At 39.3% G+C, this 20,156-nt stretch overlaps 1 protein-coding gene across 1 annotated transcript; it reads left to right on the top strand.

Moving 5' to 3' along the window:
• The first annotated feature begins 16,784 nt into the window (after positions 1 to 16,784).
• Positions 16,785 to 19,380, top strand: CCL17 (C-C motif chemokine ligand 17). The gene is made up of 3 exons (XM_051973911.1): positions 16,785 to 16,904; positions 17,941 to 18,058; positions 18,946 to 19,380. The coding sequence occupies exons 1-3, from the start codon at positions 16,835 to 16,837 to the stop codon at positions 19,217 to 19,219; spliced, it is 462 nt and encodes a 153-aa protein (XP_051829871.1). The 5' UTR covers positions 16,785 to 16,834; the 3' UTR covers positions 19,220 to 19,380.
• Positions 19,381 to 20,156: the final 776 nt, after the last annotated feature.

Genomic DNA, 20,156 nt, shown 5'->3' on the forward strand with positions numbered 1-20,156 from the left:
TTCCTAACCCTGTTCTTCATTTTTATAATAATTTCTGTTCTCCCTCAGTTCTTTTACAAGCAGGTCAATATATCTGCACAGGTTACACATTTCTTTCACTACCTCAACCCTTTTGTAAATCGATGCACAAAATTCTATTATCCTCTAATCCCCCTTTTCTTCCCCTCTTCTTCATCTCATATCTTCCAGACATCTTCCCTTATTTTCTTCTTTATTCTCATCACAGATGAAGAGGTGGCCCTTCTCCTTGTCCCTCCCCTCAACATATACCCTTAATCTCATCCTTTCCTGTTTTTTTGGTGCAAATTTCTTCCACCATCTCTATCATATATATGTGATAGTGATGGTGGAAGAAAAAATATGTAGCAAATACTATATATCTATATATTATATATATCTATATAGATAAACATATTATATAGATAGATAAATATGTCTATAATACACATCTATATCTCTCCACTCTCATCTTCAATTTCCCCATTTTCTGGTTCCTTTCATACTTCTTAGAAATATTTTATATCTTTTCCATCCTTAAAATCCCTTCTTTAATCCTACCATCTTACCTAGCTATCATCTTATACTTCTACTTCCCTTTCTGGCTAAACTCTATGAAAAAGCTAATTACAAAGGACTCATTCTGGAAAATGATATCTAGTACTAGAACAAAAACTGATGAATTCTGAATGTTGATTGAAGCTTATTTTTTCACTTTCTTTACTTTTTAAAAAACCAATATGGCTAATACAGGAATATGTTTGACATGACTTCACAGATATAATGGGTATCATATTGCTTGCCTTTTCAATGGATGGGGAGGGGATGACGGGAAGGAGAGAATTTGGAAGACAAGATTTTAAAAGAATGTTGAAAATAATAAAAACATTTTAAAAAGAAATGAAATTGGGGGCGGGGGAGACAATTATATCCATTGCCTCCATATCCTCTCCTCTCATTCTCTTCTGGCTAATTTAGCTAACAACCTCATCATTCAACTGAAACTGCCCACTCCAAAGAATAACCTCCTATTTGCCAAATCTAATAACTTTCTTTTATCCTTAACTTTATACTCTTTGCATTATTTCACATTTTTAATCACCTTTTCTTCTTAATGTTCCTTTTTAGGTTTTGTTGACACTATTCTTTCCTGGTTTTCTCCCTATGTATTCAACTATTCCTTTTAATCTCCTTTATTGGTTCTTAATCCATGTCATGCCCACTAGATATGGCTGTGCCCCAAGGCCTTCTTTTCTTCCCCTCCTTCTATGATATGTCATCTGATAATCTTATCAGTTCCCATAGATTCAATGATCATCTCCATGTTAATGATTTATGTATTCTTTCCAACTCTAGTCTCTCTCCTGAGCTATAATCGTATTTTCCCAACTGCCTCTTAGATGTCTCCAATTATATATCCCACAGGCTTCTCAAACCTAATGTCTAAAACAGAATTCATTTTCTCCTCTCCCATACCCTTACTCCTTCTGAATGTCTCCATACCTCTGAGTCACCTAGGCTTGAAATTTTAGGTTTATTGTCTCTTTCTCACACTTATTTCCCAATTGCAAAATCTTGTTTTCCTTCCTTCACAAAATCTCTCATATACTTCTGTGGAAGGCCATGTATGAAAATCTTTGAGCTCAGCTCAGATACAAGGAAAATGCAAGGTTTCTTTCCATAGACATAAGTCCTTAGACTCTCTCCCAGATACATAGTAAATAATAACCAAAATTCAGAAGCACAGGTACATACATTGTGATCAAATATGAAGCCCCCTATTTGACCCTTCGAACTTTTTATTACCTTCCTATCTTCCCAATCTTCTCAAACTTTATTCTTTTCCACACACTCTAGATTTCAGCACATTGGCTTACTTGCTGTTCCTACCAACATTCCATCTCTTATCTCTGTAACTTTGAATTGACTATCTATCCCCCATGACAGGAACGTTCTGAATTCTCACCTCTTTCTCTTGGTTTTTCTGGCTTCTTTCAACACTCAGCTCCAAACTTACCTTCTGTAAGAGGCCTTTCCTAGCTTTCCCCCAGCTCTACCTCTGACTATCTCTAAGATTACCTTCTACGTATTTTGTATATATTTTATATGTAGCTAACTCTTTACATGGTTTTTTTTCCCTTATTAGAATATATGATCCTTGAGGGAAGAAGTTGAGGGTTTGTTTGTTTGTTTTTTCTGCCTTTCACCAGTATTTAGCATAGTGCCTGGAACATACTAAGTATTTGATAAATGCTTTTTGTCTGATGAAATAATTTCTTTTCTGAGCTCCAGTTTCAAATCACCACTGTCCATTAGACAGCTTGGTCTTAAGCATCTTAAATTCAACATGTCCCAAAACAGAGTTCATTATTTCTCCCCACCAAAATCTACTCCTCTTCTGAACTTGCTGTATACTCTCAAGAACATAATTATCACCCAGATCCATAACGCTGGACTCTTCCTTAATTTCTCATTCACATTCACCCTACCTATCTAATCATTTGCCATCTATCTCTTTCTTGTGTCCTCTTTACAATATTATATAGCTGTTAACCTAATTCAGACCTTTATTACCTCTTGCCTACATTAATTCAATAGTGTCCTATTGGTCTCCCTGTCTCAATCCTCTTAATCTCTCCAATCTATCTTCCATTTATAAACTTCTGAAGACTGGAAGATTTAATTTGGACTTTCCATCAGGCATCCTTGAAGTATTCCCAGGACAGCAGTGACTGGAAGCAGTGTCTGCTCTCAGAGCCAAGGACAGGGAAGATGAAGACTTAAGGCTCCTCAAAAAACCTAGAAGTAAAAAGAAAACCTATATCATACCTGAGGAATATCTTGAAGATTCCAGCAAAAAGACTTCTAGAAGATGAAGATTACCATTTTATACATATGTGCTCTAAGTTTGAGAATACTTTACTTTGTATTCTCTATTTATTTGTGAGGTAGTGTGTCATAGACTTCTGTAGGGATGTTTGTACCAACCATTCTTACTATACCATCTTAGTAAATATCTCTAATTAATGATCAACACATAATCATGGGGGAAGGCACACTGGTAGGGGCTCATGAGCTATATATAGCACTAGAAAAGACATCCCCAACTCCTCAGAGCTATCTATCTCTAGAATGGGTTTGGTACAGTAGTTGAGTTCTTAGGACTTGACCTGTCAAAGTCAGTGAAGAGTTTCCAGAGTAGCTCCAGAACATGTGCTACAAATGTGATAGAATATTCCTGTACTGAATAAAATGATGAACACACAAAAGCATGGAAAGACTATAAAGAAATGGTGTAAAGAGAAGTAATCAGAGGCATGAAAACCATATGCACATTAACTAGAACAATGTAAATGGAAACAAAACATTTGAAACTGAATGATGTGAAATTATAGTGACCAAGCTTTGCTTCAAGGAAGAGATATCAGAAGACAGAGACAGGCATCCATGAGTTTGGAAGCTTGCATCTAACATCAGATTTTTTTTCCCTATGTATTGTTTTCCTGAATACTTTTGTCTCTTTTTCTTTATCTTAAAAAAAAAAAAAAAAAAAACTTGTTATAAAGGTTGATCCTCTGGAAGGGAGGAAGAGAAGGGATACTGGGGAAATGTAGATGATGTAAACACAATAAAAGATCCCAATAAAAACCTGGTTTTTTATTTTTTAATTTAAAAAAATTTTTATTATTATTACAGTTATCTTGCTGTACAAGGAAAATTGGATCTAGAAAGAAAGAAAAAAAAAACCTAAGAAGGAAAACAAAAATGCAAGCAAACAATAACAGAAAGAGTGGAAATGCTCTGTTGTAAAAACCTGTTTTTAAGAATGGGAGAAATTGAAAACAACTATGAGGTTGGGATCCTGGTTGACTGAAAAGTTGCTGATATCTTTGACAGAGATAATCAAATCAGGAAGGAGAGGTGGTTTAGAAGGGAAAAGTGTATGGATTCAATTTTAGACATGTTGAGATTCAGAGACTGGTGGGAGATGCAGATGGAGCTGTCCAGATGTGGAGCTAGAGTTTGGGAAGGTGTCCATATTTGAAGATGTAGTCAATCCCAAGCAGGTGATGGTTGAAACAGTGAAAGAGAACAGTTAGGCATGTGCTCACTGGAGAGAGCTCTATATAAAAGAGGAGCCTGGGTCAGAGCATTGAAGTATTCCTATAAAGCAGAGCTGGGAGAAGAAGGTGCTGTCAGAGAGCTAAGAAGAGATTCAGGAGAGGACATCCAGCGTCACTGAAACAAGTCTCAACCGAGAAGTCAGAGGCTGAAGGCAGAACATTAGTGACCTTTGAGACACAATTTCAGTAGAATAGTGGGGGTGGAAACCAGTGCAGAGGATTAAGGTGTGGGTGGATGAAGAGGAAATGGAAGCAGTGGTTACAGACCACATTTTGAGGAGCTTGACTGCAAAAGGAAGAAAAGGAGTAAGACAAGAACTGGCGGAAACAGCAGGGTCAAGTAAAGGTTATTTCAAAATAGGGCAATTTTATGTGTATCCGAAGGGTCAAAGACTGTGAGAGGGCTTTGGTAGTCTTCTAGACAACAGAAGGGACTAGAGGATTCAAAATGAATATGAATTCAATTCATTTCATGTTGGCCAATGCAAATGATTTGTTACAAGGAGCATTGGTTATAGTGGATTAATCTTGGAGTTAGGAAGGCTAGGATTTAAGATCTTCCAATGACAAAGGACAAATTATCCCAGATAACTTTCTGAAACTATAAGTTACAGGGGAGTTGCCGCTTTGTATCCAAGTGAGGGAAAGTTCTACATAGGGAAGTTCCCATGTTATTTAAATTGCAAGTCCAGATTTTAAAAAGAAAAGTACAGAATAGTGTGGTAGGTATAAGGGCAGATTTTAGTATGAAATTTATTTAAGAGGTCCATAACTTCATGACTGTGGTTTGGATCAGGAGATTCTTAATCTTTTTGGTGTCATGGACTTATGGACTATCATTTTGGCAGTCAGATAGAACTTATGGATTCCTTTTTTGAATAATTGTTTTAAATGGATAAAATAAAATACATAGGATCACCAAGGAAAGAAATTATACTGAAATACAGTTATCAAAATTTACTTTTTTTTTAAAACAAGTTTATGAACTCCAGGTTGAGAATCCTTTGAAAGAACATAAGTATAACAAGTTGATACTTAAATGTGTATGTATGTACATATATATATATATTCTTTTTATACAAGGTTTCCTAAAAGTTATTCCATATTCACGGCCTATATTATAATTTATATTTTTGTATTATAATTTATCTACCAAAAACCACATCCTCTATCCAGTGTTTTGTTTTTTTTTTTTTTTTTTACTGAGCAGGAGATGGAAAATTTTAATGGAAAAATTAATTAACTAAATAGCATAGAAAAATAAGCAACAAGAGAAACTATACTTACTCACCAGGGTATTCATTCAAACTGGCTCATAATTAGTTGGGAAAGAGAGACATAGGGATACTACTGTTCAGGGAACTCTTGAGAAAGGGAGCACACCCATAGGGACAGGTGTGTAGCCAGGTTACTTCAGTGTCAGTATCTTCTCTAGAATTCCTCTCATACTTTTAATGTAACTCTTTGCTGTTCAACAAAGACACTGATTTCCATCTACTGGTCCAGTGATGTCATTTGCCTGCCACCTGCTTTTTCTGTCATTTTCCAGTCATCCTGATCTGTATCATGCCACTTGACCCAGATGGAGAAAATGAGACTGGTGACTTTGCCCAGCCTTCTCTCACTAAAATCCAATTCATGTTCAAGTAATGGCATCACCTTCCTTATGTCATGGTCCTCTTCAGGAACAAAGGACAAACAACCAGAACATTTTCTGTCACTACAAATTATTAGAAGTTCTCTGCAGTCTATTTATTCTCTTTGACATTTGTTGATGTTGCCAATGAACTGTTTTCCTCTGTGTCTCTGCTGTTGCTAAGTGCTTATTTTTGAGGAAATGCTGCTACCTTGCATAGTTATCATATATGATTTATACCTAGGACTATAGCCATCCATAGTCAACTAACAACTCAGAAGCCCTTATGCATTAAGTCTAGTTCATTTGTTTGTTTTGTAAAACTACACTTCTTTTACTTCAGCTGCCACTCTTTGAATTAGGTTAAGAAAAATCCTTACAATATCAGGCCCATGGTCACTAGCCATGGTCCATGCACATCAGTGGGGCTGGGGACATTTGACTTGCTTTTCTGCCAGCAAAGAAATGGCTGCTCTTCTTCAAGTACATTATAGCAAGCATAAGAGAAAGAGAAGAAAAGTTCATGATTTTCCAGGGGGATGTTTATCATTGATGGAGAGGTAAAAGATGGCATAGGACTCCTAGAGGAAGGAGCTAGTCTCTCAGTCAGTCAACTATTAAGAGGTAAGAATTCTTCTTTTTCTGGACTGCCTCATGGAAGATGTTATTTAAATTGGACTTTGAAGATAAGAAAGAAATGGACAGAGAATTTTTGGGACATCAGGATTCCTCAGATGTCTAAAATAGATGAAGCAAAAGTCCTAGGTGAAGGACTATACTCTTAGAAAACAGAGACTAATTCCTGCCCGTGGGAATCTATAATCCTCACCTTTTTTGGCACTCACAGTCTCTTCCTTTATTTCTTTCCCTAAAAGACTTCATGGTTTTCTGACTTCTTGAGAGCTAAGCAATTCTAGGTACTTATCTGAATTTGATGAGCTAACAACTTGTTCTTATGTTAATGCAGTCCTATATTTCAGAAGGAAATTCATACATAGATCATAGGAAATATTCTTTTGGATGGGGAGCCATTCCTGAAATACTTCTAGGATCTCGGATATAGCCGTGTATAAGAGGGCCAGGAGAATTCATGTTCAGTAGTAGTATTGAGATCTAAAACCCATTGCAAGTCAAGAGCTTCAAACCAGAAGGAAATAAACAAGATTTCTAGTCATGACTCTGTCAAAAGTTGACTATGACTAGGAAACTCAGTTTCCTAGTATGTAAAAAAAGAAAAAAAAATAGGGGAAAGGGCTTAAGGTGCTAAAATGCCATGGAGTTCTGACATGCTATTCCATACTGTTTCCAGAGGAAAGTTGGTTGAAAACAACAATGGTTTGAATTTTTCCATTCTACCTATCTAACTTCCCTCCTCAAAAGGGAAGGAAGGCCCAGGATGGACTTCAATTGCTTCTCTAAATTCTTGAACAAGTGTTTAAGCCACTGATTCATCTTCCATCCTTTTGTTGACTGACTAGAGGTATCATAATAAACACTTTCTCTTTGTTAAAAATGAACTATGCTATTGGTTCACAGACAGCTTGAGATCTACCAGGACTCTATAGCTCTCTAGATCTTCCTTCTCCCTTAGATTCAGAACATTATTGAGAATAAAAGCAGTAATAATGACATGAACTAGATTCTTCAAATGGAAACTTTATAGACACCTAATCATTTCTATGGAAGCAAATAAAAAGGTCTTAATGAAAGAGATAGATAGACAGATAGACTGATGGACAGACAGATATTTAGTGCTAAGTCCTGAGGATGCAAATAAAAGTTAATCAATACTAGGAAAGGCAACACATAAATAGCAGCTTGCAAAGGAGGAGGGGAGTTATTATGCAGTTAGCAGTACAATATGTGGCCTGAAGTCCAGAGGAAGAGTCTGAAATAAAGGTGAGGAGGAATAAAGATGATAGCAGGTTTACACACAGCTGGGAAATGTCTAGACAGCTGACTCTGGAATCAGAGATCTAGGCTCAAAGCTTACCACTGACATATTATCCTTTGACTTCAACAAGTCATAACCATTCAGAGCTTGAGGAATAATTCTTAGACTGAGGACATGCTAACTGGTATGTGTAGAGAATTTTCCTCATTTTGAATTTCCTATACCAACAAAATCTCAAGTCCAGAAAAAAATAAAAGCTAATGGGTAACCCTATCCGAAGGTCTGTAGTGTGCATTGTTGGACTTGGGGTCAGAAGGACCTGCCTCTAACATTCAGTCGGTGTGCAACTCAAAGAAAGTCATTTAAACCTCACTGGGTCTCAGTTTCCTCATCTGTACAACGAAACGTTTGGACAATATGACCCTCTAAGGTGTTTTTTAGCCTTAGCTAAAGTCTACTGTCTATGGTATAGTCCTGTGAGCTCATGGGTCCTGAGTATGAGGCCTGGAGAAACCACTAGTCTCTTATCTGCCAGTCAAATATTTATTATCCTCAATCTTTCAGGATAAGGCAAAATTTTTTCCTCTGAACTATTTCAAGATGAGGTGGTCTCTTTACCCCAAGAGCTTGGTTGCTAAAGTGACAGTATCTACTGAAACCAGTCAGATTGAATAAAAATAACTTGTGAATTTGGGAAGGAACTAGCAAAGGTACAATTTGTCTGATTTGATTTAGTCATTGACATAGCATTCAACACCCACTCCTTCCCATTTGTATCAAATTCCTCACAAGTCTAGGCTCACTTCCTTCATTTGACAAATATGTAGTAACTGCCTTCTACATCCAATGCATGGGTAGCTAGTGGCCAGTGGATAGAATGCTGAAGACTCCCCAGACACTTACTAATTGTGTGACTCTGAGCAAGTCATTTAACCCTGTTTGCCTAAGTTTCCTCATCTGTAAAATGAGCTGGAGAAGGAAAGGGCAAACGATTCTAGTATCTTGGCCAAGGAAATCCCCCAAAGGGTCATGAAGTGTTGAACATCACTGAAAAATAACTAAAACAAGAATATGCACAATGCCCTTTCTCCACTGAGTTGATAGGAGAGAAATACTCTCCTGAAGAAAAGTACATATTGCTTAGAGGTCATGGAACATGGTACCTTGGATTAGCTGGAGGATTAGAGGGCTGAGGACAAGCCACTTGAGGGTAGAAACTTTTGCCTCTTCCCCCACTCCACACTACTCCTTTCCCTCAATCACACCGGTGAAGTCTGCAATAGGCCCCTATACACAGTAAGTGCTCAAAAGATATTTTTTATGATGAGTTGCCTTCTCCCCTCCTCTTCTGCAACCTTCTAGACCCAGATGTTGGTCCAGAATTTCCCTTCTCCTGTTGTGAAAAAAAGATTTGTTAGAACAACTGGGGAATTTTGGGTCCTTCTAGTGAAAAGCTTTAAGTTTGTATAGCAGCAAAGGGGAACTTAAACTTGGGGAGTTTCCCTAAAGAATATCATGGCCCCTTCAGAATACTAATACTAATATTGCTAAAAATAACAATAACATACATTTGTAGAATGTTTGTACTTTTCCCCCATGCACTTTCACAGGGAGACACAGTCTGGTACTTAATAAAGTCTTCAATAAACTTTCCCCTCTCTGGATATGGCCATTCCTCTACGCACTGATTCTCCTTGCCCAAGAAGCCCCTTAAAGGATAGATGGCTAAGGAGGAATAGATGGGAACGATTTCGCTCCATTCCTGCTTGTAGGTGGCAGGCACAGCGTTGTAGCCCGAGCAGGATGCTATTTTCTACTAAGTAAAACAGAGAGGAAGCATGTGTGGAGCCGGGGCTCTCAACTTTGCCCTGAGCCTGCAGAAGATCCAGCGCTTGGGATTTCTGCCCAAAGAGTCTGGTGCTCCGTGCTAAGGGCATCCAAGTCAGACTATAGACCCCGAAGGCTGTAGCAATCACCAGGACTACCTTGGTCGCTCTACAACAACCTGGCCTGTTCACGTTCTGAGTTGAGCAGGAAAGGGAAGCCCTGAGTCTATCTTTGATGGAACTGGGCAGTTATCCAGCTAACTTCATGGGTACCAGAATCTAAGAGCTCTCTGCAGAGGACCCTGACTTCGGACAACCCAAAACAAGACTATGTATTCCCGGGGGACTTTCAATAAAATCTTCAGTAAGCTCCCCCCTCTATGGAGAGGTCCACCTCTCTGTTCCTACCACGGAACCATTCCTGTTTCCTTTGTTGGCTCTTCTTCCAGGTACCAGCCCCTTTTTATTAGGGGACTCTCCTTTCTCTTCTATTGCTAAACTTTCTTTCTTGATAATCTTATCAGGTCCTGTGGATTTAATAATCACCTCTAAGTGGAAAACTTGTCATTGTTAGAAGTAGGGTCAGAGAGGCTCCCCAGCAATGCTGGAGAGAGAGAAAAAGAGAGAGAGACAGAGACAGAGAGAGAGAGAGAGAGAGAGGAACATGGATATGCATATGTATACACGCACACACATATATGTGTAATATATGTGTACATATAGAGATGAATATAGATGTATAGGTAAGGAGATATATAGCTAATATGGAGACATAGATATTGTTTGTTCATCCTGTTTTCAGAGAGACCAATAACATCATGAGGGGATGCTTTGATTTGATTTACTTGGATTAAAGGGAGGCAGAGTTGCACAAAGTTGTCAGCCTCAGTCTTTCAGGATTCATGAAGCCCAGTGACAAGACAAAAGTCAAGCTGGCTGGTCGTGATGGGAGCACAGTGGATGGCCTTGGAGACTCCAAGCTCTGCCTGAGCTCCAAGCGCTGCATGGCTCCCCTTCGGCCGCCTTCATGGCCATTGGAACCCATCGTTCTCATGCACCCATCCTCTGGAGCAAGGCTTTACGTGCTTGGGATAGACCTCTCCCTAACTCACCAATGGGCTTGAGGCCCATTGATTACCTTCAGCTGGCTTAGTCTGTCTGCCAGGATAGTTACTGGGTGTGGCTACCTGTGGCCTTTTGGAGCCATTGGTGAGAGTTAGGTGCCAGGTGGGCACCAAAGGTAGGTCAGGAGCCCTCAAAAGGGCTTGGGAAACGCTCCCTGTAGAGGTGCTAGTCCTCCCAGACACCGCATAGAAATAGATACTACACTGAAATGGAAACAGAGAGAGATGATAGATGTAACTATAGAAACAGGCTTAGATAATAAGTCAGCCAGGTGCCTGAAACCTGGAATGAAGATTTGAGTTAAAAGCTAGCCTCAGACACTTAGTAGGAGCAGGTGAGTCACTGAAGTAAGCTTCAGCTTCCTTATCTGTAAATAAAGTTTTTTATTGCCTCTTAATCAAATAGAAACTCCTTAGCCAGACATTCAAGGCTCTCCACATTATGACTCCAAGCTCCTTTTCTACTTGCTTTCACAGAGCTCGCCCTGGTGCATGCTGTGCTCTAGTCAGATTACACTCGTAGTGGTCTCCCCACCTCGCCTGGACATCCACCATCTGCAGACTGGGAACAGATAGCTCCCAAATACACCATCCCTCCCCGTGCCTGGGTTAGACTTTCTCCCTGTCTCTTCTTATGGACGCTTTTCCTTTCCTAAGCCTTCTCTCAGGAGCCACCCACCCCATGAAGCCCCCTGATACCCTCAACTAGAGGTGATCCCTCTCTCCCTCCAAGCCCTCTGCTTCCTGCCCCCTCTCCCTGCCCCCCACTCCGATGCATGGGAACATTCCCCAGTGCATTCCCCTCTTCCTTACCACATCCTAGGACTGGTTGGTTGGTTCTTGTCCTTTGTTCCTTTGACCAAAATGACCTCACTGTGTCAGAGTCCCAGTGTGTCTGACTATTGTTGGTCAGACCAGTAAAGCCCGGAATGCCCTGCCACGGGTCAGCTACAAATAACCTCACATGAACCCTTGGGGTGGACTCTCTATTTGTGCACCTCGAGTTTCTTCTGAGCTACTTCAGTTCAGTTCAGGGTGGTCCTGTGCCATGCTAGCAGTTCTAAAGCTCTTGGGAGAGATTGTGAGTATCCTTGAATTGCTTTTTCTGACCACCTTGTAAGCTATTTCCCTGTGTGAGTTCTCCATAAAATAGATTAAGCATCCAATATGTGTTGAGAACCAGAGATACAAAAAGAGGCAAAAGACAGTCCCTGCCCTCAAAAAGCTTACAGTCTAATGGGGGAAGGGGCACTAGATGATATAGTGCATAGGGAAGGCAGTAAAGTAGAGGGGATTCAAGAAAAAGGAATATTTCCTGTATAAGGGACAGTTGAAGAAGATGCCCAGAGGTGCGAGATAGAATGTTTTGTGCATGGAATAGCCAGGAGGCCAGTGTCACTAGATAGAAAATTACAAGTTGTCTGAGCTTAAGGACTATTTCATTTTTCAAATTTGTATTCCTAGCACCTAAACAGAGCTTTGTATGCAATGTATATTTGCTCTGTTCAAAGGGAAGCCAGGCACAAGGGAGGAGATGTCCTTGATCTATTTTGCCTTTGCCTGAAAATTGGTAAAGGATGAGACTGAACCTGAGAAAGCAGACAGCTCAGGATAGTCAGATCAGACTTAAGTTCTGCTATAGAATCATATAGTGTCATTCTCCAATTGCTAAACGGTCAAAGAACATGAACAATTTTTCAATGAAGAAATCAAAACTTTATATAATCACATAAAAATGCTTTAAATCATTATTGATTAAAGAAATCCAAACAGCCTTGAGATATTATCTCATAGTTATTAGGCTGGTTAAAATGATAACAGGGGGAAATGACAAATATTGGAGATGTGGAAAAATTGGGACATTAATACATTGTTGGTGAAATTATGAACTGATTTTTATGATTTTGGAGAACAATCTGGAATTATGCCCAAAGAGATATAAAACTGGGTATACCTTTTAACTCAGCAAAACCACTATTAAATCTGTTTCCCAAGTGATAAGGAAAAAAGGGAAAGAACTTATATGTTCTAAAATATTTTTAATGAGCCCGTCAATTGGGGAAAGGCTAAACAAGTGGTAGTATATGATTGTGATGGAATACTATTGTGCTGTAAGAAATGATGAGCTAGTTGATTTTAGAAAAAGATGGAAAGTATTGTGTAAAATTGTAGAGGGCCACCGAGAGTGGGAGAACTCTGGGTGAGGTACAAGACCCTTCAGCACAAAGGGAACCAGCTGACAACATCTGGCTTAGCTCCCCATCTCCCCTGAAAGCTCTCAGCCTTCCTGAGAAGTCAGGGGGTGGTGACAACCTATTGCGATTGAAGCAGAGTGATATCAGGTGGCAAAGAGTCATCTATACACAATAGCAAGTTATTTATGTCAGCATAAAGTTAGCAGCACATATGCAGTGTGCTATGGCTACATAAGGGTATATAAGGCTGAGAGAATTTGGAATTAATGGATTCCATGTTTGACCATGCATGTGAGTCCTGCCTCTTCATTCCTCTCCTAAGATCAGACTCAGGCTGGTACCAAGATCCTCCAAGAGCTAGTCCGGACACAACATGAAATAATAAAAAACAAAGTGAGAAGAACTAAGAGGATGTCGTATATAATAACAGTAATTTTGTTTGAAGAATCATTGTTAAAAACCGGGTTATTCTGAATATTATAAATACTCAAAGCAACCACAAAGGACCTATGAAGGAAGTTTTTATCCATCTCTAGTGAAAACACTGATAAGTAGAAGTATAGATAATGTAGTATTACATATATTTATGAATCTGGATGAAATGGTAGCCTTCTCTAGTGTGGGGTGAGGAGGGAAGGAGGGAAACAACTAAGAACTTAAAATGTAACAAAAATAAATAAAGAGAAATAAAAATTAAATCGTATTTGAGTTGGAAGGGACCTTTAATATTGAGTCCAACTCTTCATTTTCCAGAAGAGAAACCTGAAGCCCAGAGAAGGAATTAATTGGCTTAAGTTCACACAATAATATTGTCTGATCAGGGACCAGAACCAAAGATTCTTGGATCCCAATCTAATGGGTTTTCCCCCAACAATGTCCTACTTTGCCTCATTCTTAACCAAGAACAGGTCTCTTCAGTCTTGTTCCATCTTCAATTAAATTTCAATTAAACATTTCATCCCTTCTTTTTTAACTACATATTAGAGGCTTCCATGGATAGTGTTCTGCAAAACTATCTAGGGAGAGGATGGTGGGAGCCTTTTCCCAAAGACAAAATTTAGAGGGTACCAAAACTACTACAGAGACGTCCTCCACTCCCAGATTTTTATTTGTTACATTCATTATTTTTATGTCACAATTTATAACAGTCATTTGAAAGTTCAGGCTGTTTGGCCCAGGTGCCAAATGGCTAGTTATGACTCTGCTGCTCAGACTCATTATGTTAAGCAGGATCAGAGAGATTACTACTATTCTGGAGACTGTACAGAGGCTAGGGAGCTACCAATCCCATGTCACATACAGTCAGGTCTGTATTAGTAAAGACAATGAACTTTTCCAGAAGGAAATAATATTGATGGCAGTTTGGTTGACAACCTCTAGACAGTGATGGGTTCATTTAATGCTTACAGAGCCAGAACATAATGTTCTAGTTTGTGAGCCAGCTGCAACTGCTCCTTCTTATGAAAGTGACTCAGTTCTCCCCAGAGCAGTCCGATGATTGGCTAAAAGCCTGTGGGAAAAGTTGTAGTTACTGTGTTTTAGGGGGCACTGGTGATTTGAGAATGGTTGCAGGACAAAAGCTACCAGCTTCAGCCAGCTCTCCAGTGTGGTTAGGTGAAGCTCCAGGCCAATCTTCATGGCTCTGGCCCTACTGATCATGAGCATGATGGGAGTTGAAAGGAATTCACATGAATCAAATCTTAATGTTAAGGAGCTATGGGGAAGTTTCTGCTGGAAGGGGGGGCAGCAAAAGAGTCAGATTATACTTGAAGGACTCTTTCCTCTGTTGACAGGGAGTGAACCCCCATTAAGCTCCTTGATTTGAGGCCAGGAGTAAATGAATTCTTTTTTTAACTCCCATCATGCTCCTTGCATGTTGAAATACCATGGCCTTTACACAACAAGATTATACAGTGCTCAACTCTGATGCACGTGGCTCTTTTCAGCAATGAGATGGTTTAGGCCAATTCCAATGGTCTTGTGATGAAGAGAGTCAGGGAGAAGACTGTGGGGACTGAGAATGGATCACAACACAGCATTCTCACTCTTTTTGTTGTTTGCTTGCATTTTGTTTTCTTCCTCATTCTTTCCCTTTTTGATCTGATTTTTCTTATGCAGCAAGATATTTGTAGAAATATGTATAGAAGAATTGTACATGTTTAACATATAGTGAATTGCTTGCCATCTAGGGGAGGGGATGGGAGGAAAGAAAGGAAAAAAATTTGAAACACAAGATTTTGCAGGGGTGAATGTTGAAAATTATTATGCATATATTTTTAATCAAGCTTTTTGTTTTCAAAACATATGCACCGATAACTTGACAATATTGACCCTTGTATAGCCTTGTATTTCAGATTTTCTCTTCCTTCCCTCCCACCCTCTTCCCCTAAATGGCAAGCAATCCAATATATTTTAAACATGTTAAAATATATGTTAAATCCAATATGTATAAACATATTTATACAAATCTCTTGCTACACAAGAAAGATCAGATCAAAAAAAAAAGAAAGTAAACGAGTAAGAAAACAAAATGCAAGTGAACAACAACAAAAAAGAGTGAGAATGTTATGTTGTGGTCCACACTCAGTTCCTACAGTCCTCTCTTTGGGTGTTGATGGCTCTCTTCATCACAAGATCATTAGAACTGGCATCAGTCATCTCATTGTTGGAAAGGGTCATATTCATTAGAATTGATCATCATATAATATTGATGTAGCTATGTACAATGATCTCCTGATTCTGCTCTCGTTTCACTTCACAGCAGTTCATGTAAGTCTGTCCAGGTCTTTCTAAAATCATCCTCCTGATCATTTCTTACAAAACAATAATATTCTATAACATTCATATACCACGATTTATTCAGCCATTCTCCAATTGATGGACATCCCCCCAGTTTCCAGTTTCTGGCCACTACAAAGAGGGCAGCCACAAACATTTTTGTACACATGGGTCCCTTTCCCTCCTTTAAGATCTCTTTGGAATATAAGCCCAGTAGTAACATTGCTGAATCAAAGAATATGCACAGTTTGGTGACTTTTTGGGCATAGTTCCAAATTGCTCTCCAGAATGGTTGGATCACTTCACAACTCCACCAACAATGTATCAGTGTCCCAGTTTTCCGGCATCTCCTCCAATATTCATCATTATTTTTTCCGGTCATCTTAGCCAATCTGAAAGGTGTGTAGTGGTTGTCTTAATTTGCATTTCTCTCATCAATAGTAATTTGGAGCACTTTCTCATATTATTAGAAAAAGTTTTAATTTCTTCATCTGAAAATTATCTGTTCAGACGCTTTGACCATTCATCAATTGGAGAATGATCTATGCATATATTTTTAAAATAAAAAGCTCTAATTAAAAAAGATACCATGGCCTTGAAAATTACATTGAAACTTCATTTAGTCACACTATCGGGAAAGGATGGAACTAATGACTTTTGTCTTGTGTTCTTGCAGTTATACACAAATTAATGCCCCCCCATGCCTCCTACACATACTCACACCCCTTTTTCCCAGGGGGAAAGATATAGCAAAGTTATGAGTCCTTATAAATTTTTTTCTATTATTCTAGCAACAGGACCAGATATTTAGTCATTCAATATTTATCAGATTAAATGGAATCATGACTTGACATCCTAGGTTTGTGTTTCCTTTATCACTATGCCCTGCTGAATTTTACTGCAGATTTTGTTGATATATTAATCCTAACATAGTTTAAAAGTGGACTTTCAGTTCTGCTAATGAAACATCAAGAATGTCCCTTTCAAAAGAAGAAGTGTGTCTTCTTTGTCAATTCTCTCCTACCCTTTCTGTTTTCTGTATTCAGCCCATTCTCTAGAAAGCCACAAATATTCCAAGAGTTTTCCTAAATCTGTCGGCAAATTCTCCGAATTACCCAAGCTGTGGTGGGGGTTGAAAGTGGGAAGTGGTCTACCTAAGAGGTTAAATAGCCAGCTTTGCCCCTTAGCTCTCAACCACAGCTCAAGGGGACAGAGGTGACACAGGCAAGAGACAGTGAGCATCTTCTGGATTCTGGGATCATGAAAGGCTTGAAGATGTCTCTCCTGGTGGTCCTTTTCCTAGGGATATTCCCTCAACACAGTAACTCAGGTGAGGAACTAGAGAATCAAGGAAAAGATGAAAGAGGTGTGTTATGTTTTATTGAACATAGGACAAAGAATCAATGTGTATATGGGAGGAGGGGGACAGTCAATGAAATAACAGCAAAAGTAGAAATTTTCAGAGAAATTGAGATATTCAATGAATGGGGGAAAGGCTATAGATGATGGAATAAAGTGAAAAAAGTTGAGTATTTAGGCACCAGAGTCCATGAAGTTCCTGCTCTTCTCATTAATCAAGGCATCCATGGTAAAATGCTTTTATTTGCTTTCATAGAAATGTTCAGGTTTCTTTCCATAATTTTCATTGGAGGAATCTGGTCTGAGCCATTGTTCCTATTTTTGGTTTCCATAATGCTCTGCATCAAATGGAGAAGGCAGATAATAATCTTTGGGGTTACTGGTAGGCTTTAATCTGCCTATATGGACCAATGGCCCAACTTCATTGGGAAGAAAGGGAGAGTATACCAGACATCACTAATCAGGTAGATTTCTACTAATACTATAGAAAGTGTGATGGACATGGGCTCAAGCATCTGGATTCAAATCCTGGCTCTGCTATTTGTTGTGTTGCCTTAGACAAGTCAATATCCTTGATTCCAGAGTCCTCATTTGTAAAATAAAATGGTTGGACTCGATATCTTCTAATATCTCAGTTCTAAATCTATGATTTTATGATCTTGTCACCTCTTGATATCCCAGAGAAACTGGGATTTCAACAATTTGATCCTGTTGACTCCCAAGCCAAAGAGGGCAATGCTTTGAGGAGGGGTGGGAACAACTATTTATTAAGTGCCTACTATGTGCCAGGCACTATGCTGAGTGTTTTAAGTGCCTACTATGTGCCAGGCACTATGCTGAGTGTTTTACAAATATTTCCATGGGAGGGAGGAGGGGGTAATACATCTTCCAGAAAAGGAAAAATCTGGAAGGAAAAACATAAAACCTTTAGGGCTTAGGGAAATCTCATGTCACCTCATTCCATCTCTGCCTGCTAAAATTAGTCCTCTCTCCCTTATTCTCCTCAGCTCGAGCAACAAATTTAGGACAGGATTGCTGTAATACCTATGTAAAAGGAGCTATTCCCTTCCCTAAGTTGAAGTCATGGTTCAAGACCTCAATATTTTGTCGCAAGGAGGCCATTGTGTAAGTCTATGTTTTCTCCGGACTTCCCCTCCAGGGAGGAGGGAGGAGGGGTCTGGAGATAAGGTGGGAGGGCAAAACTGAGGGTATGAAGCATGGGCTGCGTCTCAATCTCTGGCTTAGGGAGACAACAGACAAGGCATTTTCTTGAGATTTGTTTAAAATTGTCTCAAAAGTTCACAGATACATCTCTAGGATAGGTCCTGTCCTTAATTGTCCACTATCAAAACTGTCCCTCTTCTGGGACAGTGTCCATCCTAATCCTGTCACACTTTCCCCCAACCCAATTCATATCCTTAGTCCTAGTCCAGAGGAAAAGTCCTCCTTAAAAAAAATCTCTCTCTCTCTCTCTCTCTCTCTCTCTCTCTCTCTCTCTCCCCCTCTATCTCTTTCTCTTTCCCTCTCTCTCTTCCTCTCCCTCTCTCCTTTTCCTTCTCTCTCCCCCCCCCTTTCTCTCTCTTTCTCTATGTCTCTGTCTCTCTCTTTCTCTCTGTCTCTTTTTCTCTCTGTCTGTCTCTTTCTGTCTGTCTCTCTCTTTGCCTTTCAAAAATAAAAAATCCAATAGCTTTGGACATCCTAGAGGTATTTGGATATATTTATTCTTAAATAGAGACAAGAAGAAAGACTGCAATAGCAAGAATAACTTAAAATATCCTACTCCCCAGGAAGTAAAAGCATGTAGCCCCCAAGGCACAATTATTATATAGCTGAGCTCTTTCCTTTTGATGGTGTCAGCAGATCTGAATTCTGGTTTAGGCTCAGTGTAAATAAGTCATTTCCATTCTCTGAACCTCAGTTTCCTCCTCTGTAGGATGAAAGGATTGAGATAAATATTTCCCAAGTTCTCTTCCAGTTCAAAATGCTATAGTTATTTGATTCTCTTCATACAGATTTATTACTGTTCTAAAGAAAAACATCTGTGTGGACCCCAAGAAAAAGTGGGTGGATGCTGCAATCAAGTACTTGAATAAAAATAACAATAAGTCTAACTCCAGTTCTGAAATTAACGTAGGTCTACAAAACTTCTCTTTTGTTAGTACGCAACTTCCAAACACCAGTCAACTCAACTCAAAAACCCAAGTCAACCTCTTTCAGCAAACCAATTCAACTCAATGCCTCAACTCAACATCTCCAACCAAAAGTCCTATTCATCTCAAAAATTAAGCTCAACATCAACTGTTGTGTTAAATTGAGTTGAATTGTGGTCTATGGGGGCAGGAGAGATTGGCCGGGAGAGGAATGAGGGAAAATCATTGGTTCATTTTGTTATTGTTGTCCCGACCGTGGCCCTCCTCTTCTGTATTAAAGTTCAGTCTCCAGCAACATGCTGCCTGTGTTCTATATCTCTTGTGTTCAGATATTTGCCAAATAGCCAAAGAATAAGCCAAAAGGAGGCCCTGGTTTGGAAAAACCTGGATTTGGAAGAATAAGGATTGAAAGAGCCCATGGGGCAGAATAGATATGTGGGAAGGAACTCATGTGATACTCAGAGCTGTTCTCATGGGCAAATCTCTCTTTCTGAACTTCCCTTTAAAAAGCAACATAGCAGTGAGGGGTTTTTGCCAAGGTCTCTCAGAAATGGATGGAGAGATCGAAAACTTTTTTCTCCCTTTTCCATCTAAAAATATTTTCACTGTGTCCCTTTCCTATTTTTCTCATCAGGATTTCAGAATGATATTCCCTCTTGCTTATACTTGTCCTTCCGCCACCGACTTACTTAGGGCCCCTCACTGGTCTCTCAGCTTCTGATGTCCTCTCCTCACCGTGGCTTCACCGTGACAAATTAACTCCCCTTAAACATTATTTTAAGCAAGTGCTAATGGTTTCTCATATCTATCATGGTAAGTTTGCCTGGCACTCAAGGCTCTCCTTCAGTGAGGAGGTCTGTTCATTGTTCCCAGAATGGCATTGGTTTCTCCATCTGAGTCTTAACCTGGTCCAGCTTCCCCCCTATATTAATCCTATTTGGATTTGAAAGATCCAATTTAAGGCTCATTTTCCATAAATAGTCATTCACCCACCCTTTCAAATTACAGTAATCACTCCCTTCTCCGAGCTTGACCACACCACAAAGTTACACATTGTTTTCTATTATTCTCTA

This window comes from Antechinus flavipes, chromosome 2, assembly GCF_016432865.1.
Source record: "Antechinus flavipes isolate AdamAnt ecotype Samford, QLD, Australia chromosome 2, AdamAnt_v2, whole genome shotgun sequence".
Classification (NCBI taxonomy): domain Eukaryota; kingdom Metazoa; phylum Chordata; class Mammalia; order Dasyuromorphia; family Dasyuridae; genus Antechinus; species Antechinus flavipes.

Bases quoted from the DNA above. Each gene is read 5' to 3' on its own strand.
- CCL17 (XM_051973911.1), top strand. From the start codon at position 16,835: ATGAAAGGCTTGAAGATGTCTCTCCTGGTGGTCCTTTTCCTAGGGATA. The intron at 16,905-17,940 runs GTGAGGAACTAG...TATTCTCCTCAG, and splicing joins CCCTCAACACAGTAACTCAG to CTCGAGCAACAAATTTAGGA. The intron at 18,059-18,945 runs GTAAGTCTATGT...CTCTTCATACAG, and splicing joins TGTCGCAAGGAGGCCATTGT to ATTTATTACTGTTCTAAAGA.